The sequence below is a fragment of the Elephantulus edwardii genome, unplaced genomic scaffold (assembly GCF_000299155.1).
Source record: "Elephantulus edwardii isolate Elephantulus edwardi_28Jun2011 unplaced genomic scaffold, EleEdw1.0 scaffold00068, whole genome shotgun sequence".
Classification (NCBI taxonomy): Eukaryota; Metazoa; Chordata; class Mammalia; order Macroscelidea; family Macroscelididae; genus Elephantulus; species Elephantulus edwardii.
Genome location: NW_006399818.1, coordinates 12108533 through 12132061, shown reverse-complemented (window position 1 = coordinate 12132061; position 23529 = coordinate 12108533). Strand labels below are relative to the sequence as shown.

General features: G+C 38.4%; 1 protein-coding gene across 2 annotated transcripts in view; it reads left to right on the top strand.

Annotated features, from left to right (window-relative positions):
* IGF1 (insulin-like growth factor 1 (somatomedin C)) overlaps positions 1 to 10431 on the top strand; it is an 80398-nt gene extending 69967 nt beyond the window's left edge. Inside the window, exon 4 of one of the 2 annotated variants that reach the window (XM_006888544.1) lies at positions 10089 to 10431. In XM_006888544.1, the coding sequence (XP_006888606.1) occupies positions 10089 to 10148 (60 nt within the window). In that variant the 3' untranslated portion in view covers positions 10149 to 10431. The remainder of the gene's footprint in view (positions 1 to 10088) is intronic. The other variant, XM_006888545.1, reaches the window with a different exon arrangement.
* Positions 10432 to 23529: the final 13098 nt, after the last annotated feature.

Genomic DNA, 23529 nt, shown 5'->3' with positions numbered 1-23529 from the left:
AAGGGGAAGGAAAGGGGAAGGAAGGGGAAGGAAGGGGACGGAAGGGAAAGGAAAGAGGAGAGAGAGAAAAACAAAAACAAAACAAAGCAAAAATTGCAATCAACTGCAAGGATGCAATTTTAGATACAAGCTTACATAATAGGATAGGAAGTTATCTTATTCATTCTCTCTCTCTCTCTCCTCTTTCTCCTCATACTTTTGTTGTTCTACCATTGTTGCATCCAGTGGAGGTTTGGTATGCATAATTTTCTGAAATCATAGTAGTCCAGAGATAGTCACACTACTAACCCAAAGGTGGTGTCTCTCTGGCAGTTTAAATCCTCCACAAGGTCTGCAAGGAAAGTTAGACAATCTCCTCCTGTGCAATTGATAGCCTCTGAAAACCTGCTGGAGGGTTCCAAGTTAACTGTCATGAGTGAGAGTTAATAGAAAAAAATATGATTTTCTTATTTCCTCTTCAGTGAACATAAATGCCTCTATGAAACAAAATACCATTCAGGAGGAAACAATGAATGTCTTTTCAAATGCCTAACTTCCAGTCCTAAATTAAATATTATTCAGGAAATAGAAGGAGAATTCTTGGATAGGCAGAAAGATGTTGATTTTCTGTTACATCTTCTAAGGATCAAAGGGGCTTCAATCACTTCTTCAGTCTACAGAGAGGAACAAGCTACAAAACGAATAACTGTCGTAACTGTCATATAGAATCAATTTTTAAGTTTAGAAAGTTCTAGCATAATTCTGGATCCAGCAGTCCAGGGTCAGTTCACTCATCACGCCTCCCTCCATTATTTCCAGCCTCTACCTCTACCTGTTAGAGATTCAAGTTCATGAGCAACAAGTGTTAACCTACTCTTTCACCTTTTGCTCCTCTCTTAACTATAAACTTTCAACTTTCTCTTTTCACTCTGACATACACTTTTCCCCCATTGGGTCAGATTAAAGAACTTCTGTTTATTTTGTGTCCTCTTTAGTTCCTGTAACTGACATGGTTAGAATTCTCATAAGAAGGTGGGAATGTTAACAGCAAGAGCTGCAAAAGGTTGTGCATCATGGCAGCTCCTTTCTTTGGTAAATTATCTCCAAAGTTTCCTATGATTGTTGTTGATGGCCTTCAAGTCGAGCATGACTCATAGCAACCCTATGACCAAAAGGCCTAAAGTCCTTCTCAACTATCGACATTTATCAAAGTTCATAGGGAAATTTTAAACCCAGTTCAAAATGACCAAAAGGCCCAGGCTTCGAACCATATGCCAAACATTTCTTCAAAACTTTGTGCAAAATGTATAAATGTTCACATGGAGCTTTCTGTCTAGCTAACATCAAGAGGTTAAAATCACAGACCATCCAGCATTGCCATCTGTGAAAATCTGATGTGCTATTTTCACAGCTGTCAATAACAATTATGGCATGACAAGAATCTCAATGGTTAGGAGTGAGACCAGGGCAAGTTGAGGGTTGTGTGCAGATTCTCAACCAGTTGGCAGTTGTAGATTTGGGAACATGTGGATACAGTACCAATGTGATATGCCGCCCCCCCCAAAAAAAATAATTCATAGACCTTTGCCAGACTTGTAGAGATGAGAAGCATAGATTAATCAATAAACAATAGCATGAAAATTGGGGTTTTATCAGTATTGGACTTAGGTTACTACTGAATGTCCTGGATTCTCTCTGTAAATGATATTTGTTTTCATCTTGCAAATGACTCCAGGATAGGAGTAGAGGTGGTTTGGGCACCACATGGAAATTTTTAATTTTTTTTTCCAAAAAAAGTATATACACGCATGAATTGTTGCACCACGTTTTCTGCCTTGGAAAAACACTAGCTGGCAGTCAGTTTGTTTACTTTTATAGGCTGAAGGCTCCCATCAGCCTCAAACAGATGCAAATCACTTTAACTTGTCATAGTGTTATTTTGTTCATCCTAAAAGTTCAGAGAAGCCTTCCAAACTTCCAAAATTTCTCTCAATTCAGTGAGGAGGAAAATTTAGAAGCCAGCTTTTCAATGTTCTGCCCAAATTTGTCACACACACAAAGAATGAGTAGAGGAAGGCAACACCCATTCTACTAACCCTGTGAACTCATTGGTAATGCATTAAAAGGACACAGAAAAGGTAAAACCCTGAGCTTCCACCTCCCCCTGGAAGCCTATAATTTACTGTAGATGCTCAGTGACGTTTCCTAGTATCAACTATGGCTGGATGAAACGATGGTATTTTGGAGCTTTAAGAGAAAAAGAATATAATCAACTCCAGTTTGTAGGTAAGAATGTGCTGAATCTTTAGCACATATCAGTGAAATTGCAAGAATCTGGTGTTTTACTTTTTAAAATACCACAACATTTGAACCTTTCAGCAATTCCAAAATCAACCCTTGCTGGGAAAGACAGTGTGCTCAAACCCTTTAGAATTTTTTTTTAAACATAATAGCACAAACAGCTAACTAAACAAACTGCCCACAAAATCAGCAGTCTAAGTAACCCTGAACCCTAAAGTATTTTACAACATCCTTTAAGACTGTTAAAGGCAATATAAATATCTCTTGCCAGCAAGAGAGAGTATGCCACAGCATATTTTTTTCGTTTCTCTTTTTCTTTCATTTTTCTACCTCATCTCCTAGGCTTCTAAACCATGTTGGTAGTGATTTCTTACATCATAGACAGAAATACTTGACATAGAATCAGCTGGTGTTTTGAGGAGTGCAAAAGTAGCTAAGTTAGGAAAATCTTCAAATAATGATTCCTGGAGATTTTCTAGGGATTCACCAACCAGTTGCTGCTGAGTCAAGTCAATACTGATTCATGGTGACCCCAGGAGTGTCAAAATAGATCTCTGTTCCATAGCACTTTCAGTGGGTAATGGGGCAGATAGCACTAGGAAATGAGATATTGTTGAAGTGTCACTGGTAGGATTCAATTCATCAAACTTTTGGTTAGCAGCCAAATATATTGCACCACCTAGATATTACCAGTTACTATGGATAAGAGCTATGTATCTATTATTTTAACATTCAAGGAAGCTCTGAGCACCCAAGTGGTAGCTATTTTTGCCTTCTGATTGGTTAAGTAAGAGCCAGCTGCACTGATGGAAAGTGCATTAACAATATTGTTGTTGTTATGTACTGTGGAGTTGGAACAGACTTATAGCTGACCCTTCAGTGGGTTCTCAAAAGCAATAAATCTCACAAGAGGAGACTGCCCACCTTTCTCCCATAGTGCAGCTGGTGAATTTGGACGATAAGTCTTCTTAGCACTAAGCTCTCAGGACTCCCTATTAACAACAGAAACTACAAAAAAATAAATGTAGTTATAGTTACTGATATTTATTAGGTGCTTGCCCGGTCGTAAAGACTATCGTAAACATCTCGTTTCATCTTTACCATAATTTTGTGAGGCAATTACTACCATTACATCCCTTCAGATGAAGAAATTCAGCATGAATCTGCCTCCATGCCTTCCTAAGATCTTGCTTTAGCAAGTGACAGAATTCAAAATCCAAACCCAAGGACCCCAGCTTGCTAATCCTAAAGTGCCCTCTCTCTTGTTCTTATTAATTAATATTTACTGTACTCCAGCTCTTCAGAGAGATGTTGGGGTTTGGGGGTTTGCTGGTTTTTTGTGGTTTGGTTTGGGTTTGTTATTGTTGTTCTTGTTTTGGGTGGTGGGTTTTTTTCCCTATGTATTCCTGTTCAGAGCACAGTAGGATGCAGGTGGCTGTTGTTGTTGCTAGGTGCCATTGAGTTGAGTATTAAAGGAAGCAGGTAGCCATGCGGTATTTTCTGTCTGCCTGAACTCTCTCCCACCACGCCTGCAAGAAATTTAAGTCAATTTAACAAGCATTTCCTGGCTTGGATACAGAGATGAAGGAAATATGCTACCTGCTCCCAAGGAACAAGCTTCTTAGTGGAGAAACAAATCTGTAAATAATTCAATCTGTTATATGCCTGTGCCCTTAAGAAAAGTACAACCAGAGCAGTCCATGATAGCCCAGAAGACAGAACAGATGGGCGTTGCTAATAGTTACATTTACAACATTCATCGAAACCAAGTGTCCTTAAAACACTAGGCTCCTTTGCATATAATCCTCTATCTCTAACCCATGTAAGGTTATTACATTCAGACAAAACAACACTATGAACTGGGCATGCTATTACAGTACCCTTTCATTTTAGCAGAAAAGGAAACTGAGATGGAACCTAGTGATTATCATGGTCAAGTAACCCCTACATGTAGGAGTTGGTACTCAACTCAGGGGTGTAAATCCAGATACTCAAAGAAGCAGTAGATGAGAGGAAGTTGAATGAACAAGGAGTGATGGTCAGAGGTAATCCCTTTGTGGAAGGTCTGAGAAACTCAGCAAGCCATTTGAACACAATACAAATCTGACCTAAAATTGGGGAAATGGGGAGAAAGAGTTGGGTGAAAATATCCTAGACTACAATACAAGCTAAGACACTCTCAACAAAGCCATCAGAGAATTCTTAAGACCAAAGTTAACTAGAATAGGAGTACTAGCCTTCCAAGGAGTGAGTGTGAATTTGGAATCACCCCACACTCAGTCACTGGTGTGAGTCAGAGGTCAAGCTTGGACCAGCTGACTGCATCCAGAGGAGAAGGCCATCATGATGGGGAGGGGGGCAGGAGGAGTGGCCATTTCTGCTCTAACAACATAAAAGGAAATTGAGTCAGTTTCCAGTAAAAGAAAGAGGCTGAGCAGATCAATATTGTGTCCAGCAATTACATATCTCCTACCCGTTAAAGCTGCTAAGTGTCCTAGAAGACTCCACAGCCCTCCTACATCAACAACCTATTAAAGAGGCAGCCATGAATATGAGGAACATAGGTCTCTCCAAACATGCGCCATTGCTTTGACTTTAAAACTTACATCCCAAAGAGCTTAGTAGATCCTGTTATACTCAGTCTGCTTGGGTCTCAGAGATGAAAGGTTGACTTTATACTCCTCGAATCTAAATTCGTGATTCCCTGAAGTGGAGGAACTTCAAAATGGATATCAATAAATCATCCTCCCCAATGTCACCTGTCTCCAAAACAAGCCAGCAATCCTATCACGAGCGCATACTCTTTTCAGCAAGTAAAAAGCTGATGACTGGACCATCGTACTACAGCACAGCTGTTCTTCCTTCTTACCACTATCTTGCCTTTGGGGAGAAATTCAGTAGTGAGTTAAGACATTTTACTAAATGAATTGCTAGTAGCTAGTGCTAGGGAGTATTTTCCCTGTGTTTTATAGGTTTTTCCTAGACTTTATGCCACACAATACTTAACTTGTTTGGAGTAGGCGGAGACAGAAACTTAATCTATTGAAAGTATCACTGCTTCCTTCCTAAATTCTAAAGAGCTTATTATCATCATCCCCTTTTTAGATTTGTCTCCCAGGCACAACCTCATAAAGGCGAGAAGAGAGGGTCTATAATATTTAGAATGTTAGCCTTCACATCAGGATGGTGCAGGGCCAGACAATGCTTTATTCTGTTGTCAGTAAGGTGACCAGGACTTGGAATCAATCCAGTGACAGCTCAGAACAATTCATTTTTGATAACTGAAACAGTGCCATCAAGTAATACAAAGGAGTTCAGCTCATATTTACGGAATATGGACAGGGACAGTCACCATCCTATTTCATCTTCTGTCTCCAGGGAGGGCTTTACCCTCTCTCTAGACCAGTTTCAACCAACACAGAGGATTAAGGGCTGCTTGCAGCACTATCAACTACTGCTCATGGAAAGGGTTTCGTGGTCAGTGCCTCCAAAGCTTACTTTCCCTACCTGAGTGTTTAACAGTAGTCTCCAGGTTTGGAAAGAAGTAATCTAAATCCCAACCTCTATCATGCCTTCACACGAAGATATATAGCCATTTTAATGTTCTTAAATAGCAGATTCTTAAAAGCTAAAATGGGCAAGATGCTACCCCCATCCTCTAAGTTTGTTCTAAACTCATTGCCATTGAATTAGAACTGACGCATAAATGACCCTCTAGTGAGACTCCAAGGCTGGAATCACAAACAAGATTGCTCACACAGTAGCTGGTGGATTTGAACCTCAAAGGACCTTGGCCTTTGGGATAGCAGCACAACTTCCTATGGATTACAACACCAAAATGCCATCAAAGCTTGTTGATATTGTTGTTAGGTGCTGTCAAGTCAGAAACTGACTCATAGCTCACTCTCCAGTGGGTTTTCAGAGGCTATAAATTGTATGAGAGGAGATTGCCAATTTTCTCCCCCAGAGAAGTTGGTAGATTTAAACAATCTGCCTTTAAGTTAGCTGTGAAACTCCTTACCAATAGGTCACCAGAGCTCCCTAAGTTTGTTGTCGTGGTGATGTACCACCAAGCTGACTCTCTGGTGGGTTTTCGGAGGTAATTAATTGCATAGGAGGAGATTGCTCATCCTTCTCCCGCAGAGAAGCTGGTGGATTTGAACTACATGCCTTTCAGTTTGCAGTACAGCTTCTTGCCATTAGGCCACCAGTGCTCCCAGTTTTTTAGGAGTATTAAATAAGAAAATATCTGCAATTAGCACTTACTTGGTGTCCCCAGCAGATGACAAATGTATAAATGATGTAAACAAAAATTATTTCAGTTCCTAACTTTAGGGATCCCTCAGCTTCATAAAGAGATTGAAAGAAATAACATCTACTTCCTGTCAGGTTAGTGAGGGTTCGGTAAGATTGTTTCATAGCATGTCAAACATTCAGCAAATGTTTAGTGAGATTATTACTGACATTGATGTTCTCATAGCCTTCATGGACCTTCTTAGTCAAAACAATTATAGGTCATTTTCCAAAGGAATGCTTGGAGCTAAGGAAACAACTACAAGATAGTGTTGTTGCGAGGTGCCATCAAGTTGACCACATTTGTAGTGATTCTCTGAATAATAGATTGGAACTATCCTAAACCATCCCATGTTCTAGCCACACTCGAACCCATTGTTGCACTGACTGCGTCAATCTAGCTCCTTGAGAGACGACAGGGAAATATTAATAGCCTCCTGAGGGTCTTTACTAGCTTCCTAATTTTCTATAAAGGAGCTCAGGTGGCAGAGACTGTAGAAATTTTATGCGAACATAAATTTGGCTCCTCTCTGGTGGTTCCTATCCACCAACCACTTCACAAGAGAAAGATGGGCAATCTCTCATTCTATTTACAGCCTCTGAAAACCCACTGGAGGCTCAGTCATGAGTTGGCTCTGATTTTACTGTAATGAGTTGATTTGAGTTGAGTTGTTGAGTTGACTTCTTTCTATGTGGTACATGAACCCACAAAACCTGCCTGCTGCCAATAAGTCAGCTGCAATTCATGCCAATCTTCCATCAGGTTTCCAGGGCTGTAAATTTTGACTGCTCATCTTTATTCCACAGAGCAGGTGGTGGAACTGAACTGATGACTTTCTGGTTGCAGTGTAATTCTTAATGCACTACCTCATCAGAGCTCCCTGCATGCTATACAATGTGTAATAATGTCCATCACAAATCAAGCCCTTCTCAAACCTATTTCTCAGTGAGTTGTTTAAGTCTTTCTTCAGAAAAATAATTTTTTTCAATTAATTTCCGTGATCTGGAAGACCAAGCAAGATTAGATAGATGATAGATAGATAGATAGATAGATAGATAGATAGATAGATAGATAGATAGATAGATGATAGATAGATATTCTTTTTTAAAATAATCTTACCTTGTCTGGTGTCAGTAGGAAACAGTATTTACTCACTACTGTTGCCTTTCAAAAATCTGTCTAGTTGCATACTAGAAGCAGATTCTGATGGTTTGTTTGTCTTGGCCAAGCTGTTGAAGTGAAAAGTTTTTGCTTGGCTGAATGTGCGATAGTTTCATAACCCTTCAAGACGCGCGTTGAAGGTGGTTGCCAGATCCGATGGCTGCTTCTAGTATGCCTCCACTGTCAAGGGTAGCCAGCATAATTAAAGTAAGACAATGAGCAAAGCAACAGATGCAGCAGAGACCAAGTCCCTGAATGCTTTTTGTTTTGTCACTATCATTATCTGCAACAAAGAAGTCACATGTGAGAGCCTGGGAAGGAAGCCAAGTACAAACTAGACGACATCCCAGCTGGTTTTGAATGGCCTCCACCTTACGTGTGTGCATGGGAACCATGCTTAGAAGGGAGCTGCCTTTACTCATGAGAGTGCCTACCGTTAGCTTTATTGTGATGCAGCGATCACTTACTCATTCACTCATTACCATCAAGTAGGAACTGACTCATATCTGACCCTCATACCTGAAAACCACAAGTTTTCAGAGGCTATAAATCACCCCAGAGGAGACTGACCTTCTTTCTTATATAGAGCAGCTGGTGGATTTGAACTGCCTGTCTTTGAGTTGGCAGGGCAACTCCCTATCCATTAGGCCACTGAAGCCCCTGATGTGGGAATGGAAAAAATAGATGACTTCTCTTCTCAGACTTCACACTTTACACCTTCTCCTTTGAGAATAAAGAAAGAGAACGTCAATGTTGAGTCAAAAAATGAAGACTTTTTAGGATTGGCCAGTCTAACCCCTTTGCTACAGCCACCATGACATCCATAAGAGAAGCACAGAAGGTACCTGAATGTTTCTTAACCTTCAAGTTTATTTGACTTGAGAAGAAGCCACACATCTAGCTTTCTTTTGGTTTGTTACTTTGAGTTCTTAAGCATTTCCCTAGTTTGGAGATTATCCAGATTCTTTCTCTTTTTTTTTTTTATTTAGGTTTTTTTTTTTAGTGTTATTAATTTACAAAGATTTTGATTTCCATTCATTCCTTGTTGCAGTTTTCTCCCCGCACACCCCACCCCACCCCCCAGTTTGTTCTTTTCTTTGAAAAGTAAAAGAAAAATTTTTTCATTGGTATACAATTCCCCCTCACTCCCCTACCCCCACCCCGAGTATACTCCACTCTGCAACCTTCATTCCGAACTCATGATAATCATAATGCCCTAGAATATATTGCTTTTAAACTGTTCTCTCCCTCATCAGTTTCAATGCAGTATACATAATTCATCCAGTTTTTCTCATTCTTACCCTAACCCTGATGTCAGTCCCATTCTACAGCAGTGGCAATTATCCAGATTCTTAAAAATCTTTTACTAGACTGGTGTCCCTGTTAAATAGAAGAGAAGGTAAAACTCAAATCAGTGTATTTTGCTTTCTGTTGGCTAAATTGGTTAGTAGTTTGGCAGAGAAGTGATTTCCTTTATAATAGCTGTATAAATGGCTGTGTGAACCACATACTAGAGGCAGGATCCATTGAGAAATGAATAGAAATATTTCAAGAAGAATGAGACCATCAATTTTTCTACTCTGTACTCTTTTATGTCTTTTTTTTTTTTTGAGAACACATATAAGGAAGCATGTTAAGATACAAATTTAGCAAGATTTTTCATTTTTATTCTTTCTGCCTCCCTCCCCTTTTCTATAGAGAGACAGAGTTTTAGGAGGAGATTTTTGAAATTAAATTAGAAATAGATAAAACCACAAACTTCTGTTTTAATGCCATGGTAAGTTGGGTTTAAATCTTCGTTCTTCCATTTCTTCGGTGTGCCAATGAGAGTAAAGTGCTCATCAGGTTACTGTCACAGCCCTGCTGTCTATAATGCTCAGCTTAATGCTAGCACTCAATAAATATTTGTACAATAAATTCAGAAAATTAATTTTATTTATTTCTTCTACTCATCTACAGTAGGAAAGGCCCTCTGATAGTTTGTAGAACTCTCATTATACTTTCTCTAGAGTTATTCTTTTATCTTTTTAAAAATAGTATTTAAATGGTGTATGCATATATTATGGGACAGAGACTGGATATTTTGGGGGTTCTCTCCTATCACTGAATTAATGACAGTGGTGGAGAATAAGAAACCACATCTTTCTGTGATTATAAAGCAATGTGTGATGTGATGTCTGTATCATCAAGGGTGAACTAATCTGGTTGAAGTTTGGCCCAAGTGATTAGCTGAAAACCTGTGTTCTTCTCAGAAAACTCCAGGCCCTGAATTTGAGATCCAATGTTAGAAATCATTGGTTATGTAAAAATTCATTAAGCTAATAATGTCTTTTCCCTCCCTCTCTGTTTATAGGAAGTACATTTGAAGAACACAAGTAGAGGGAATGCAGGAAACAAGAACTTCAGAATGTAGGAAGACCATCTTGAGGAGTGAAGAATGACATGCCACCGGCAGAATCTTTTGCTCTGCATAAGTTACCTGTTTACCATTGGAAGATCTACAAAGAAAAAAAAACCAAAACATTTGATAACATTTCAAAAGATGGGCATTCCCCCTCCCCAATGAAATACGCAAGTAAACATTCCAACATTGTCTTTAGGAGTGATTGTTAAAAGCGTTGCACCTTGCTACTATGGCCCTGGAGTTGGTAGTTTGCTATTGATCCTATATCAATAATGTCCTATAGAGAAATAAACACACACACACACACACACATATATATATATATATACATATATATATATATTATTATTATTATTATTAGTCCCTGCCTCTCAAGAGCCACAAATGCATGGGTTATTTCCTAGAGCCAGTTGCACTAAATTTGTCTCTTACTCTTGGCTGTTGGAACCATCCACTGGCAGCCTTGTTCAAGTGGTTTTATTATTTTTTGTTTTTCCTATTTGCACTTGTTTCTACACAACATGGGCTGCTTGTTTTACAGTGTCTAGTAACTTTGTTTGTATAGCCCCACCGCCTACCAGTCACCTTTACATTAGCTGCGTTCGGCCTCGTTGGTGACAGCCACAAGCGTCAGGTGGCTCACTCATTTTTAATTCACAAGATTCCATCTGTGACATTTGTACCAAATATAAGTTGGATGAACTTATTTTAGACATGTAGCTTTATTTTTCCATATCTCGCTTTAAAAGAAAAATAATGCCAATAGTTGCAACTTTGAGGCAAATCAATTTTACATGGATGCTTCAAGCACAGGAAGTCCCTGAAACTCGAACCAGTTCTTTCAAATGATGAAGGTAGTGGGCAACTCAATTAGTAACTTCTCTCTTTTTCTTTTTTCCATATAGAGCAGTATGTAAATTTAGCATATCAATAATACAGAATATATCAAACAATATGTAAACTCTTTTGGTTTTTTGTGGGTTTGTTTTGTTGTTTTTGTTTGGTTTGTTTTTGTTTTTTTTTAGTAAAATGGTGCTATTTTGTAGTTTGTTATATGGAAGAGTCTGGCCAAAACAGTAAAAGGTGAAAGCAAAACAAAAGATGAATCCTGGAGCCAAAGATCACACAAAGAGAAAGGGTACTGAATAAACCCATCCATTTGGGAAGAAGAAAAAGTCCCCAGGTAGGCTTTCTCAAGACACAAAAGTCCACTGATGCAAATTTGACTGGCGAGTCCAGAGAGGAAGCTATGAGTAGGAAAAGGATTAAGACTAGAAAGTTTAATAATCCTGGTTTCTTTTTCTCAGTGAAGGTACAAACATCTACTGGCTCTGCCGCAGATTCACCACCGTGTGACCTTGGGCAAGTCACTTCACCTCTCTGTGCCTCAGTTTCCTCATCTGCAAAATGGGGGCAATACATCATCTACCTACCTCACAGGGGTGGTGTGATGATTTTAAAGATAGTGCTCCAGGTTTTTATCCTGGGTTGCTCTAAGGAAGTAGTGTCAGTGCCCTTGAGTTTTTGGGATGCAAGGAATTCTAGAAACAGTATTTTCACAGTCAAGCTAGATAATCAATAACTCTCATGCACATGGCATCTCAATTATTATCAATGAAGCTCTCCAAATAACTTGATAGCTTTGCAAACAAAAGAAGTTATATGCATCTGATGTATACTCTGGTTCTGAATTCTGTGTTTAGATTTAGGAATACAAAGATATGTAGAATAGAAAGCATAAAATGAAGCGGGAAAAGGAGTAAAGTGCAAGAGTGGATCAATTATTCCATTTGTTAGAACTCACTGTCTCTTCCAGACAGTTACTGTCTATCTAGTCATACCTCTTTTAATATTATAAATGGTAACTGTCTTCATTTTTAAAAACATCTATTTCTTCTCTTTATGCAATATAAGAAAAATGGTCCAACATTTTAATTATGGAAATATTCTCTAATGAAGTTACTTTCCTTATGATTGTTACTCTTACCCTTGGTGGGGGGAGGTGTGTAGTACGTGTGTGTGTGTGTGTGTGTGTGTGTGTACATATACATATATATCTTACACATATATACGTTTTATTAAAATATGCTAGACTAGAGTAGCTATTTGAAAGGCTATAATGTATTTACAATCAGAAATTTTCCCACATGTCTGTTAAGGAAAGTGTTCCCTACTTACACTTTCTGTGGGCATGTTTTAAGCAGTCAACTGAAAACTGCCATGGCGAAAATCTAGTAGGAAGATGGGCCCAGGGCATTCTTGAGAAAGTTTCCTTCTATAGTTCAAGATTTTCTTACCACATCAGTAAATCACCCCCCATTTAGTTCTTTTTTATCTGCCTTAGAACATGCTGATTTAAAACACCCAGGCTTGACTCATGCAAACTTTATCCTTTATATTCTTGAAAAGTATGGGTGAAAAAACCAAAAATAACAACTTCTTCATCTTTCTCCCAACCGGGCTATCTCAAGATTCAGAAGCCAGAAAAGGAGACTGCTTGGATCTTTGTATTTGTGCTATCGGAAGGCTCTCTTTTATAGAGACCTCTGCTGGCTCAGACCACAGGGAGTTGTGCTGCTAACCCAAAGACCATGTATGTATCTCTGGTAGTTCTAATCCAATAGAAGTTCCAAGGGAGAAAGATGGGAAATCTCCCCCTGTGTGAATTATAGCTTTGGAAACCCAACTGAGAGTCAATGATGAGTTAGTTACAAATCAACAACAATAATGTTCTTTATATTTTTCAGTGGACAAACATGCTAACTCCCTCCACCCACCACAGGATTTTAATTGAGCACTTTACATCCAATGTAAATGCCTTGATCAAGAGTATACTGAGCTAAGCAAAGCTCTGACCCCTATGGAGAGATATAACAGAAACTAAAATATCATTTTTGCCCACCTCTTCTTTTCCAGGCATATAGACGTAGAATGAAGTGCTGGGCTATTCTTCCCAAGAGGACATTTCTGAGTTTGCTTTTTTGTTCCATGTATTTTCATTTTAAAATTATTGACTTCCAGTAAAACATTATAGGCTAAACTCTGTCAACTAATAGATGCCCTAACAGTGGGACATGGTAATTCTAAGATTAGAATATCTTATTTTAATTCTAAGATTAGTATATCTTATTTTATTCACTCAATAATTCTATTCCCCAAAATATCACCAAAGAGAAAGCTTGTATATGCAAAGGCATGTTGTCTTTCTTAACTCTGAATAACCCGTAACACTCTATTATTGGTTCAAAAAATCATCTCATCAAAAATTGACTGCTACATTAACCTACTATTTTGCATAAAAGGAAAGAAAACTAGACAACAGATAAATGTGAACTTTGAAAGTCACATGACTACAGTATACTATGAGAAAAATGACCCGAATTTATAGACAAAAACACAAAAATGTCCCAACTCAAAACTTTATAATCTTGCCTTTAGAATTTTATGGCTATCAAAGTTTAAAATGGGACAATTTCAACATCTTTGTGAAAGAGCTATAAATATTGGTAAGAATGAGAGTTCAGTAAATGGGCTTCTTTCCAACTTAATTAATTAACAGAATCCAGTGCCTAAGTCAGACTTCTGTTTCCAACTCCCCAAATTTAATTTTTATTTTAAATTAAAAATTTAAGCATATTCCTATCAAGATCTACTCCCCTAAATGAAGGAAAACTCTCTCGATATCCCCACTTATTCCAGCCCTCACATGCACAGTCACTGCTGGTATCCAGTGGAATGATGAAAAAGAGGGGGAAATCACTTTCTTAAAGATCTTCTGAAAAAACAAAACCAACAGTATTCTAGACTTCCTTAAGAAGTCTCCCTCTCTTCAGAATGTCAATGTTTGCGTAGATGAAACCATGTCATGCACTGTGGCTCCAGGGTTTCTGTTACTAGTCTATATGCTTGGGGAAAGTCTTAGGGTGGAAGATATAGTTCATTTTGCTTTCCCATTTATTGTTTGGCCAGCTATGCCAATGTGGTGCTATTGTTTCTTTAAGAGAGTACTTGACTAAAAAAAGAAAAAAGAAAAAAAAAGAAAGCATAGACATATTTTTTTAAAGTATGAAAACAACAATTCTATAGCTAGGTGGCTTAATAAAATAGGATTAGGTATAGTCACCGTAACCTTTCAATTTTTTTATCACTCACAAGTAAATGTACTGTTCATCAAATTGTGAGTGTGGGGGTACAGGAGCAGGAGACCAAAATGTTTGAAAGTTAGAAGACTCCATTGTTTTATTGGCTCTCAAACTCAGCCAAATAAGAGGTATTTTCCAATGTAAACTCCCTGATCAAGAGCATAGACTATAAATGTAAAGGGGAGAAAAACATCCTCATAGGCAAATGACAGAACCAAAGAATGAGAAAGTTGTTGATTTTCATACTCTGCTCTAAAAACAGTTATTCAGCACATGGAGAAAATAAAAACAAAGAGAGAGGAACTGCATAGATTCATGTACTGAAACTGGCTTTTGCCACATCCCCTTTGGCATTTACTGGTTTGTAGAAGATATTCACCCTTCACCTGAACATCTAAAAGAGCAGTGGCTTTCATGAAAAGCAACCACTGATCTCACTGGGAAATGTTGGGATGTTCTACCTTGTGAGATGAGGGTTATCTACTGATAGAAGAATTGATGAGAAATCATTGAAAGACATGGCTACTAATCTGTGAAGATTTTTTTGTTTCTTGTTTTTATTGTTTGAGTTTTCAGTTGTGATTTTGTTTGGGTTTTGTTTTTCTTTTGGTTTTGTTTTTTTTTTTTTGCTGGTTTGGTTTTTTTGGGGGTTTTTTACATTATACAATCTTAAAGAATTATCTTAATGTTCAGAAATTACTTGGTTTTCTCCTTCCTTTATTTAAAATATCAGAATGAGGGATGATAAATTAAACCTGCATAGACTCTTTACAATATAGGCTAGCCAGAAATGTATGTTCGACTTGTTCAAAGTATAATCCCTTATTTAAAGCCTTTTACTACATTTCAATTTTTTATAAGTGTACGAATTTAATTGAGACAGAACTTGTTAGGCTTTCTTCCAAAGAAAGAACGACCCCACTCAAATTTTTCCATCCATGCTTTCAAAAGACATATCCAATTTATACAACATCATCACTTATTTTAAAGGGGGGATGGGGAAACCTGTAAATTTTTTATCTCCCTCCCTTGTCATGATCATATAGTCCAGAATGTGTGGGAGCAAAAATATAAGAGGAGCATTTTGTTGATTCTTTGTTTTCAGTGTTAGTGTTTAAACCTATAGTATATGTTTGCTTACTGCTATTTTAATATTCTAAAATACTTTGCTAGTAGCTGTTAGTACCTGAAAACATATCGATATCTATATATATAACATCTTCATTGTGTGGTTTCTATTTAAAAGTAAAGAAGGTCAGAAAACTGAAGCTTTAAATATATAAGATACAGGACAAAGATAGCAATTTAAATACCCAAGTCCTACCTTGAACAAGATGAGTTATCTTATGAAATCTCTTAAAAACGAGATCGAGGGTCCTGGGGGTTTTTTTTAAACTGTTTTTATTCCTTCCAGTTCTTATTCTCACAGTACCACCTCAGAGTATTTAAGGAAGGCTGGCTGATCAAGCTAGAGCCCCCAGAATTAAAAGAATCACTAAGAAAATATAGTTCGTGTGTTCTCTCTTAATTTGTGATTACACAGTGATCTTAAAGATGTTCACTCTCTTTCTCTCTCTCTCTTCCCCTGCTCCCAGTCTTCTGCTTACTTATTTTCTTTTGCCCAAAATGAACCAATGTAAAGCAGATAAAATGAAAACAAAACTCTAAAATCCCTTCCAAACCACCCACTGACCCCACTCACCCATCCATAGCAAAGTCATCTGTTAATCCCTTAATCTGATTTAGTTTGGTTGTTTATCTTGTACCTGCTGCTAAACACACTGCAGGAGGGACTCTGAAACTTCAAGCTGTCTGTCTATTCACATCTCTATCTGTGTCTGTGTATCATGAAAATGTCTATTCAGAACGTCAAAAACTTTCTAATGTCATGCAGCTTGTATTCATTTTACATAAAGACCCCAAATGCCATATCAGATCTCCGTTGGCTAAGAAAGTGAATGAACTATAAGAATTGGGATAACATCATGTACTTTTGTTAGCTGTTGTTTTTTATCAAATTGATAGGCCAATGGTAATAAACTTACAAACACTGAATTCATTTTCCCTGTCACACAGAATCCAGAAAACAGTGATTGATCACTCTGTCTTATATCTGTCATAGTTCAAAAGCATATTTTTTTATTAAATTAATTCTGATTGTATCTGAAATTATATTCAATTCATTTATGGCAGAGGAATTTCAATGCTAATTACTTCTGAAAATGTAACTGAATCATTATCTTACTTTTACTGTTTAATAAGCATATTTTGAAAATGTATGGCTAGAGTGTCATAATAAAATTATATATCTTTCTTTAGTAATTACATTAAAATTAGTCATGTTTGATTAATTAACTCTTTATTAATTCTGGTGTAATGTGTCATTCTTTGAGTATTCTACTATTATGCAGCAATTTTACTCACTGCAACAGATCACTGCAACAAATAAGCATGAAATGTTATCCGGTGGGGGAAAGAAAATTAATCTTATAATAAAATGGAAGTAATTAATTTAGAAATACTTCAAAATAAATGTTTCAGAGGACTTGTACCAACTATGTAAGAAAGACATGAATTGTACAATATGTGCATTAACAATAAAGCAGTTCCCTTCACTGTAATCAGTGAGTTATAATCAATCACATAAAAGATTTTCTTGCCAAAAGGTCCAGAAAGAGGAACATAGTGTATGTAGTACATAGTATGCAAATGGCGTTTCACCATAAGTGAGAGATTTTCTAAGAAAGTGGTCACTTACTGAATTTGCTACAATATATCTTTCTAATTCCATACTGAAAAAGTATTATGAATATCAAACTCACTACAGCACTGGGAGACTTCTAAAGTGATAAGAATAGTAGTTTCCCTCTTCAAGTTTAAGGACATTTTTTAAAAACAAACAAACAAACACACAAACAAAAAACTGTCCTTATCTATTTAGAAAGTTAAGAGAATGATAAGAAGAAAAGGTTCAAAAACTTTGTGTTAATTTTAAGGAAATAATAACACTGAAGTATCAGCTATGAATTGGTTCTGACTGGAAGGGATACAACAATAACAACAACAATACTGAAGTTTTGTTTACTATTTTCCTACAAAGCCAACTCTCTGCTACTCTCAGCCTTTCTCCTCCAGATTTCCTGGACCCCCTGGTACTAACGTCCTCCAGAGAATTCTGGGGAGATAGGCCATACGGTGTTGTGCTGCTAACCCAAAGGTCTCAAGTCTGGTGGTTCAATTCCACCAGCAGCTCTGCAAGAGAAAGATGGAAAATCTCCTCCCAGGCAAGTACAATCTCTGATAACTCACTGGAGTTCAGCTATGAGTGGTTCCATCATGAAAGTAAGGGTTTTGTTGAGTTCGACATTCTCCAGCCCATATTCTGCTGAAGAGGTCCCTTTTCCTTTTAGGTATGTTGCTTCACCCCTCACCTGTCTTTGCTCCCCTCAGCGTCCCCAGGATAATAGACCTTCTGTCTCCATTCTCTTCACACATTATTTACACACGGTTAATCTGATGGTAAAGTCAGTGAGTGGTACACATGGCTAACACATTTGGTTGCTATCCAAAATGTCAAGAGTTTGCATTCAGTCAGAGGAAACGTGGAAGAGAAGTCGGATGCTCTAATTCCCAATACTCAGCCATTGGAAAACACATGGTGTTGCCATGAGCCAGAATCAAGTCAACAGCCACCGCAAGTCTGGTCACAAGCTTTCACTGAACATTCTGTGAATATTAATTGGGAAGGAGTTGGACACAAAGCAGAAAACAGTTTCCAATGCAATGTTAGGCACGACCGTTCCTGCAAATCCATCAGGAAGTTTCTGGCTGCTGCCTGTTTCTGGTCATCTCCTTCCACCCCTTAGCTTCTCCTTTTAAAGAATGTTCAGTCACATTCCTAGCTGTTCTTCAGCAGCATTACCATTTGTACACACCAGATTTACCTGGACTGAAGTAGTAATGGGGCTCACCTTTCATTACCAACTTTGTCCTAAAGGTGACTTTTACAAAACAAAAGACCAATTCTGTCTCTAAAAGGAATTCAGCTCAAAGTCATGTGGGTCGAATTATAACCTTTTTTTAAAGTAATGTCCTTTCTCTCTGTAAGATCTGGATCAGCGGTGATAATTCCCATCCAACAGTTACAATTACTGTGTTTCATGTGTGCTGGGCACTTACTGTGGACCAGTCACTGCACCAAAATAAATTACCCACACTATCTCATTAGTTCTTATAACAATTCACTGTTGTTTTATCATTGTTCAGTGTCATCAAGTCGACAACTCAGGTCAATCCTATCAACAACAGATCTGAATCTTGCTCTATCTTGCACCATCCTCACAAACTCTGATATGCTTGTGCCCATTGCTACAGTTGCTGAAGCAATCCATCTGGTTGAGTGTCTTTTTCTCTTTCTCTGACTTTCCACCTTTCCGAGCATAATATCCTTTTCCAAAGGACTAGCGTTCCTGACAACATGCCCGGAGTATGGGAAACCAAGTTTCACTGTCCTTGTCTTTAACAAGCACCCTAGGTGTCCTTCCACCAACACAGATTGCATAATCTTTTGGCTGTTCATGGGATATTTAATACACTTCTCCAACACCACAACTCAAATGCATCAATTCTTCTTTTGTCATGAGTTGGATATTCGTATTAACTTCACTTTACAGATGAAGTAATGGGGCATAAAGGCATCGTTCAATCTGCTAAAGGTCACAAAAGCAAAGCCAGTCTTCAACGTGGGTCTAAGGATATGGAAACCTTTGCTTTAAATTACTTCACCATCCTTGCATCCATCTACAGACACAAGGGCCATTCCATATACTGACTCAAACCTTCCTCTTTAAGTTATACTTCACATGTTATAGGCAGCAACACAATTAATTTCCGGTTTGAATGATATTTTAAAATTATATTGATGAGCTAACAGTGTATCAGAATAATAATCAATACATATAACAGATTTTCAATGTCATATACTGCAGTTCCTCTACTTGTTCACGTTGCAATGTCAATTTTTAATAGTCCATCACATTCTGTATGAAACATCCAATAAATGGCAGACCAATCTCGGGAAACCTCATTAAGAAGGGTTATGTCTTGGGCCCTTTTACAATCTCAAGGTATTTGAGTAAATCAGTGTTTCTAGAGATACAAATATGAAGTTAAAACGTGCAGTTTCCTAAGACTCCCTCCCCTTCAAAAATGCATCAGTCAGCTTATAATAACAGTACAATCCCCAAAGCTCCCGGTGCTCAGTGGGAGAAGGATGAGCAATCTCACACCACGTGAGAACTGCTTCTGAAAACCACATGCAGAATCACAATGGCACACAACAACAAACAACAATGCGTCCACTGCTAACCCTAGCCAGGATCATCTAGAATCATCACAATGATGGGGACGGGGGGAGGGACAGTTACTGGCATTTACTGGGCAAGAGTCAAAATCCAGACCTTCATGCAAACAATGAAGATATTTATAATTAATTACTTAATATTAAAATACAGTTCTAGCTTATTTCTAAGATATAAGTATTTTGCATGGTTTTAATACAAGCCATTTAAAAAAAAAATGCATGACCATGTCAATGAAAGACTCAAATTCACACTCACTGCTGCTGGACTCATTTGGACTCCTAGCCAACTTTCATTGGGTTTCAAATGCTGTGAATCATAACTTGGAGGAAACTGCACATCTTTCTCCCTTGAAGAGTCTGATGGATTCAAACTACCTGAGACTCTCAGCTCTTGTGTTAGCAACACAATTCTCTATAGACTAGACCATCAGAGCTCCATGAAAGGACCCACTGAAACCCACTGTCATTGGATTAACTTCACTCATAGTGACCACGTAAGACAAAGGGGAGTTACCTACTGGGTCTAAATCAAGGAAAGGTTGTTCTTTACTTTGTTTGGAACTTAACCATGCAATGTCCACTGTTTTGGAAAATCACATTATTGGTGGCCAAGTTAATTGTAATAAGGACATCATGCTTGGAAGGGTCGAAAGTCAGCAGAAGAGTGAAAGATTCTGAACAAGAAAGGTTGACCCAGTAACTGCGACAATGGGCTCAAGTCTGTCATAGATGGTAGAGATGGCCCAAGATAAAGCAGGTTCACATCTGTTGTTCATAGGACACAATGAGTGCTATGACTCAATGGCCCCTAACAACATTCCCCACTGGCATCAGCTACCACATTCATGACAACTCCTCAACAAGATACAAACATGGATGACTACATTACGTTCTCTAGTAGAGCTGTTCTTGTGAATGTCTAAACTGCAGTGCAAATTATTTTACTGCCAATTGCAGTCATTTTATTTCTATTTAGCTTAGAGAGAGAGATCAGTTGGCCTATTGGACAGAAAGTCATGCTCCCAAGCCAAAGGTGGATGACTCTACTCCACAGCCCTCAGGCCTGCTTTTACTTGTTTTTTGGTGAAACATTCTTCTAGGTCATATAGCCCTGGTGTGTCCATTTGCCGTACAGAGGTAATTTGTGGTTGCCGTGAAGCTGAACACTGTGACACTGATGTATCAAATGTGAGAATTGTTACCCATGGTGGACGGTGTTTGGTGGAGCTCCCTGATTAAAACAAGCTTACAAGCAGGAGTGGCATCCACTTCTGAAAGAGCTTGCCTCTAGAAACCCTATGAACCTGGAAAAAGGATGAAAATTATACAGGTGTCCAGGTCTTTCGTTCATAGGGTTGCTATGAGTTGCCTCGGACTCAACGGCACCTAACAATAACTGGTAACCTAGTGGCAAGAAGCTACACTGCAATCTTGAAGGCAAGCATTTTGAGGCTACAAGCTGCTTAACAGGAAAAAACTCCTTCCATGAGATTAACGCCTCTGAAAAACCTGCCAGAGGGTCAGCCATCATTCTACGGTACACAACAACGGCAACCACATTATAGTTCAGGCATCATTTTTATTTTTTTGACCTTGTATATGCCAACATTATTTAAGCATTTTACTCTGAGTCTTTAAAGGGTCTAACTTAAACTATTTGCTATACAAAAGGAGGAAGGCATAGGCTCAATGGAGTTGATCTACTGCTATGCATTCCAATTATGATACATTCTGGGATGTGTTGTTTGAAAGATAAAACCTTTGCTATGAAGTATTCTAAATGTAAAGTTGAGCTAAAAGCTAGTACCTTCTCACCTGTTTATGTACAGAGTTTATACTTGTTTTGAAACCAATAAAGGATAATGGCTATGGTTAATGCAACATCTGGTTTCTGAATGTTCTTTCCTTCACCCTGTGATGGGATGAGATGACTTTAAAAGAATAAAGCAATAACTAAAAAGAAAAAAAAGGGAACAGAAACAGATGTAAATGGGATTTGAAAAAATTACAACAGTGCATCAGAAGCAAAACCTGACCTTGGACTTTGAGGTAGGAAATGTGGTAGAAAGGTTTCTCTTCTTTGGGTTGCTAACAGAAAGGTGAAGACTGAGTAGCTGCCCTAAGATTGCCCTAACTCTCCCTTCCTTGACTCAGTGGCTCTTGTGTGTTGTTTCCTAATCATCTCTTGAGGTTTCCAAATGGGAATGGTAGAGGTTGTAGACTCTAGTCACAGTAACATCCCTACACAAGTTCTATTACTGAGTCTACCATTCCACTTCATAAATGTGGAATCACACTTCCATTCTCAATACTCTTAATGAAAGGGGTGGGGGAGTATGCATGTGCATTCATATGTATGTGTGTGAAAAGAGAGAAGGAAATAGACACAATGGAGTTGTAAGACAGTGAAGGAGAAAACAATAGGAAAGGCAGAAAGATGACCCCACCATTGTGCTTTCACTTCTAATTTTCCCAGAGAGTTTAACTCAACCACCCTGTGCAAGCTTAATATCCAAAGGTTGAATTAGGACCAGATTTATCTTCTTTCCCTTCCTCTCTCTACTTTAAAGGTAAATGGATAGTGTTACATTCCCAGCTCCCTCTGATAGCAAAATAGGTTCTGTTGTTATTGTTGTTGTTATTATGTGCTGTAAAGCCCGCTGGGACCCATAGGGACCCTATGTACAACATCTCTGAAGCCTGCCCTGTCCTCAGCCAGTCTCACTGACTCTGACACATCTACTCTTATTGCCCTAACTACTCTATCAAACCATCTCATCTAGGGTCTTCCTCTCATGTGCTGTCCCTCTACCTTTCCAAGCATGTTATCCTTCTCCAAGAACCAGTCCCTCCTGGCCATGTTCCCAAAGTATGTGAAATGGAGCTTCAAAATCCTAGTCTCCAAGGAGAAACTTGGTTTCACCCTCTCCAAGACAGCCGATTTATTTTCTTGGCAGTCCGTGGTATATTCGTGACTCTTTTAAAGCACTACAACTCAAAGGAATCATTTCTTCTTCTGCATCACTAGTCATTGTTCAGCTCTCTGATGCCTGGCAAGTTATTTCAAAGACCATGGCCTGGGCCAGGCATACCTTAGTCTCTAAACAGATATCATTGCTTCTCAGCACTCTTGAGAGGTCCTTGATAGCAGATTTTCTTAATGTAATTTGTCTTTTGATTTCCTGACTAACGGTGCCAAGAGTGTTGATTGTGGCACCGAGCAAGCTGAACTTGTTAACAACCTCAATCTCTTCTTCATCCATCATGGTGCTGCTTGATACAGAGTTTCAATCCCTACTGAAGACTACAGTCCTTCAATAGCTTCTTTTAAAGTGCTAAAATTGAAAAGTCTTTTCTGGGTTCTATAGACCTCACTGCCACAAAAAAACAGGTAAAATGAAATGACTTGATATTTAAGATAGGATGTACCAATTATTCACATGCTCGCTTTTTAAGTCCATTTCCCCACCATTCCCGTCATCTAATTTGTTTCACAAGGAATTAGTTTCCACCACCTATGCCCTCTGGTGCTCTTTGGCTAAAAGGAGTCTCTAGCAAAAGATGGAAAATGGAGGAAGGAAGAAGCCAGGGTATTCCCCTCCCTTTTCTCTGTTTCAAGTTGTGTATCTTCAGAAGTAATTGCACTTCCTCCACCATAGTCCTTGTCTCATTCTACCCCAATTAAACCTTACTTACTTCTCAACTCTGTGAATCTAAACCCATTCAGTTGGCTCCTCTGAGATGAGAATACCATCAGGAGATGGTGACTCTCTAGTCTTAAGGATTTGGAGGCAGGAGCGGCATCCACTTCCTAAACTACATGCCTTTGACAAATGTCAATAGTTGTTGAGGGGCTTCAGGCCTTTTGTTCATAAGGTTGCTATGA